At 43.7% G+C, this 5,003-nt stretch overlaps 1 protein-coding gene across 1 annotated transcript; it reads right to left on the reverse strand.

The window, feature by feature from the left end:
• Positions 1–3,464: 3,464 nt before the first annotated feature.
• On the reverse strand, positions 3,465–4,505 carry LOC112169130 (transcription factor HEC2). The gene has a single exon (XM_024306107.2). The coding sequence runs from the start codon at positions 4,307–4,309 to the stop codon at positions 3,560–3,562; it is 750 nt and encodes a 249-aa protein (XP_024161875.1). The 5' UTR covers positions 4,310–4,505; the 3' UTR covers positions 3,465–3,559.
• Between the last annotated feature and the right edge of the window lie 498 nt (positions 4,506–5,003).

Below are 5,003 nucleotides of genomic sequence, written 5' to 3' on the forward strand. Positions count from 1 at the left end.
GGAGAAAGCCTAGCTTTTTCTCTTCTTTTTTGGTCCGAAGGTGAAGGAAGCAAGCTTAGCTTAGCTTCAAGGTGATCGATGGATCAATCGAAAACTCAGGGCTGCCTGTGTCGCTGTATACACTTTTTCTTAATTTACACTGAGAAGAAAGTTTGTCGGTAGAGAGAGGCTAAGGTTATGTGTGATCAAATGGGGAAGCAGATCGATCATTAATTAAAAGTTGATTTCGCTGGGGTTAGGGTTTAGGAGATCGTGATTTTGTTAAACGTAATTAAACGGCTAATTAATTCACAAACAGTCCCTCTTAATTGATATATACCAAGAATTAAGTACGTAAGTTTCAAATTATTAGAGTTTAGGGATGACTTGGCCTATTCGCCCCAGCTAGCTAGCTAGCTAGATTAATTAGGTAGCTGGATCTCTCTTTTCCGGTTCCGGACATGATCACCGGCCGTTCAACAGTCCAAATTGGCAGAAACATCCACGGTGGAGGGCCAAGTAGGATTAAGTTCACGTGTTGGCAAGGCAATCGAAAACAATATTATCACTTTGCCTAATCGTGAAAGCAGCAAGCAAGCAAAGCTAGCAGTGAAAGCACCACCGGCCGTTACTTCTGTCAGACCTGCACGTGGACTTCCATGCACTCTCTTTCTTTTTCCTTCAAGCCAACAATACAATTACTATATTTATTGCTTAATTAATCTCTAAGCTATCTCAAGTTCTCAACTCTCAAGTCTAAAAGATTTTATAATATTTTGAGATATTGAAATTTTGAAAGTTAAAGTCAATAGATTAGTTACCATTGTGATGTGCATCTTACCGTAAACTAATATGCTTCGCTAGTATGACATTGTTATGAAACATTCCGAATTTGAGTATCACTTGAGCTTCCAATATATATCATGATCACCAAACAAGAAAAAAGACTACATAGATTTGATGTCCAGAAAAGAAAGAAAGAATGCAACTGCATATTGCAGACGTTAGTCATTTCTGCACTAGTGCGATCCAGGGACGTATCACAGGCTCAAGATAACAATTGTTAATCAATACCAGAGTGGGGGATCATATACGTACAGGTGTCGCCAGGAAAATGCAAAAGCATTAAACTTTCACGTGACAACAATATTTTGTCCCCTGATTACATTTCTAGATTTCACAACAACTGGTCCATCAACATTATTAGCTCTAGCTTCTCCGATTTGTTTTTTCTCTTCAGGCACGCACGAGATAGTTTTGCAGTTTTGCTTAGTGTCACGGGCCGACTTTAGACGCAGCGGAATTAGCCCGTGAGGCGCCAAGGTTCTTCTTGAACCGAGGCCAGCCTATTTCCTTACTTCCTTGATACTCCATTTTTCTTTTTCTTTCTGTGTGCTTCTCTTTTCAACTTGACCCTTTTGACATCGTCCTCTTACTTGTTGAGGTTTACCAACGAAAGCTACTCCCACACGAGTCTCACATCTTGTGACTAATCGATCGCTTCCTTGTGTCATGGTTGTCTTCCAAGACACTCGGCCAACCGATAGGCTTTCATGTCATCTCAGCTTACGTCAGCCCATTACTGACCCACGTGCATCCCGCACGTCGATAGCAAGTAGCATGACCGTGTACCGAGACTAAGTTGGCATTCACATTTCTTCCATTAGTCCTTCGTTAGTAGCTTGCACACCTTCAACACATGTCTTGCATGTTTCACCTCATGGGCATCACTTGTGTGCCCCACTCGATCTTCAGCTCATGGACAACTCATGCCCGCGTACTTTAACCTTGTGCACGTCACTTACGCCCCTTACTTGACAGCACGTGCCCGCTTACTTCGTCCTGTACATCACTGGCATAACCCTATGAACTCATAGGCAACACTTCTTTTCACCCTGCACCTCATGAGCACCACTTGTGCAACTCACTCGGCTCGCGGACACCACCTGTCGTTGTATCTTGTCTCGTGAGTATCTCTTGTACAACCCACTTGGCTATTGGGCAACACATGCCTTCATACTTCGCCTCATGGACATCACCTAGACAGCCCACTCGGCTCATGGGTAACACTTGCCCGTCTACTCAAGTCTTCAGTACCAACCAGACAAGCCATCGAGGCCTTGTGGCCTTTCCCATCTAACAACGCTACCATGTTCTCTTCTTGATGACTGTCATGGCTCCACGGCATATTCTAGCCCGCAGGCCAATCCTCAAGAAGGCATACCGTCTTGCTTGTTGGCACGACGCTTGAGTGAGCAACTCATCATTGATGCCCCTCTTAAGCTTCCTTCAATCTAGCACGAGGTCGCCCTTCCCGTGCTTGCTGGCATCACTTTGCTTTGGGCAAGGTCGAACCCTAACACATGCCCACGTCGCTTGCTTCGTGGCCAATGAGCACCACGAGGTCCCGACATATCTTCCATAAGCCCACATGTTTGTCTAATGTCGATGGCATAAGGATCGCCCTCACACGAACCTCGTCCCCGACGTCGACCCGCAATATCGGCCTTTCGGCCAATACCGTCCACGAGACTTCCTGACTCATGGAAACATATGCCGCCCCTTTTTGACGACACATGCCCGGTCCCCTAAGCCCCCACGGGTGCTCGGGAGAAGCTCACTTAGTGCCCCATGAAGGCCAGCACCGGGGGTGGTGGAGAGCTTGACACCATGTCTCCCCCTATAGAGCATATCTTGCTTACATGAACCTGGCAGGAGGAAACATCAAAATAGCCGAGGAGACTAATTGTCCATAACTAATTCACCGAAAATCCAAATGACATGCCGTCAATTGCGTTGAACTCGTTTCGACGTCCCGGACATTTCTCGTGTTTTGAGTTTTCCCAAATTCCAAGCCGAAGTACCTCGAACCTGAACTTCCACTTAATTACGACAATGCCACTCGTCCTCACTTTAGCTTCAAGCTTGCCCTTGGGCTTCCAAGGCTCGACCCTCTTGGGCTTCTCCTTGTCCCAAGGCTCGCCCCTCTCGGCATCTCCTCGCCTCAAGGTTCGCCCCTCTCGGCATCCCCTCGCCTCAAGGTTCGCCCCTCTCGGCATCTCCCTTACAAAGTGTCACGGTAGCACTACTCCTAAGTGCGGCTCGTGACACTTAGCCTCCCTACCCCCCATGTCCAAGATAGTTTTGTTTCCTAAGAAATCTGAAATTTCTGCGCGCCATATATATCGAACATGTTGCCCGAGTTGAAGAACAACCTGATTTAGCTTTTGAACCTATATAGTTTTGGGATAAACAACCCGATTTAGCTTTTAGTTGAAAAAGTTTTGGGTATAACTGCTACATGGATCTGTACGATACAATTTTCTCCTATACCTATGTCAACGTTTTTATAGTTCTTCTTCTCCAACCGAATGAAAATATAAAGGAATAAAGGTAAAATAAATTCATGAGACAAAAAAGCAAAAAAAAAAAAGGAAAATTCTCGATGAGGCTTATTAATATGATAGCAATAATAGGGCATGGATTACAAGGTCAAAGAGTAAAGGAAATTTAGCCATGCACATGTTCCTTTACATCCCTCCAAGCAAACGACGACTAATAATAATCCCTAAGACGTTAATCAAGCATCTTCAAAATGCCGCACATTCTGATGATGCTGCGGAGGATGAGCTTGGTACGCTTTGGCCATAGAATTAGAAAGGTAATTACTCCCACTTGACATGGCCACAGGAAAACCAATCCCGGTTTGCGGTACCCTATTATTATTATTATTATTATTATTATTATTATTCACGGCGGCTCTCTCCAGCGTCTGAACTTGAGACTTCAAAAACTTGACGTAGTGGATAGCCTCGTCCAGCATGGACGCAGTGTCCATTTTAGTCCCGCCGGGGACTAGTCTCTGGAGTATTCTAATCCTCTCGCTAATCCTCTCCCTCCTGTGACGCGCCGCCACGCTCTGAGGGTCCTTGGAAATCTTCACGTTCCTTCTCTTCGGCGGCTTCACCGACTCCGGGTCTATGTGGATTGGCTGCATCGAGGCGATTCTGAATATCATCTCCCTCATCGCCGCCATTGAAGCACGCTTATCGGAAGCCAGTTGAGGTTGTGGTGATTGTTCAAGTGAGTTGGTGAATGATATGGTTGATGGGCTTAGGTTAAGAAATGAGGGCGGAGGTGAAGAAACATTGTGAGGGTTTTGGTCATGACAGTATTGTGGCATGGAAGTTGCACTACCAGGAAAGTGTTCAGAGGAAGGGAGGTCGGAAACGACGTCGTTGTAGGCGCCGCAGAGCTCGGAGATTTTATCCATTTGCATCATCATCATCATTTCCATCTGCTCCTCTGATTTTAGTTGGTTAATATCCATTTGCTACTCTGGTGTTGCTAGCTAGCTATCTAGTAGCTTATATATGGTACGTATCTATTATATGTAAGGAAAAGATGGGAAAGGAAGGAAGTACAAGAGTTAATTGAAGCTGCTGAGAACTTTGTGCTGGAAACTGATGAAGTAAGCTAGCAGAGGGATGGGGAAGATAAAAAGAGAGTGAGAGCTTTATCAGAATGTTTTGCAGTACAGGAGAGAAACACACAAGGGCTGTAATATAAGAAACAAGAAATGGGAGAGGAAACCAACCAATTAAATAGTGGTATTGGGAACACACTATCAATACAGTGGGAGAAACATATAATATAATATAATATTATATATATATATATATATATATAGTAGTTTTTTTTTTCTTCTCTCTTTCCTTTAAACAATGAGTGATACAAAATACTGTATATTGCATATATATTCTATATGGTGTTATCGTTGTAAGCTTGTATTATTACAAATAAGCTCATGCGCTTTTTTTCTTGTTTTCCCATCATATTTTTTTCCTTTATCGGGAAAAATGTATTCCTCTGTTGGATATAGAAAGTTAAAGAAGTCCATATCAAATTAAATTACTGCTAATTTGCTACCTTCCTAGATTCGGAAGAACATCACAAATGGAGCCAAACGCTATGTCATTTTCATTATCTCCACCCTTATATCTAATTAAGGCCAAGAATGAAAA

The sequence above is a fragment of the Rosa chinensis genome, chromosome 6, assembly GCF_002994745.2.
Source record: "Rosa chinensis cultivar Old Blush chromosome 6, RchiOBHm-V2, whole genome shotgun sequence".
NCBI lineage: Eukaryota > Viridiplantae > Streptophyta > Magnoliopsida > Rosales > Rosaceae > Rosa > Rosa chinensis.

Coding starts and splice junctions, on each gene's coding strand:
- LOC112169130 (XM_024306107.2), bottom strand. CDS start 4,309: ATGGATATTAACCAACTAAAATCAGAGGAGCAGATGGAAATGATGATG.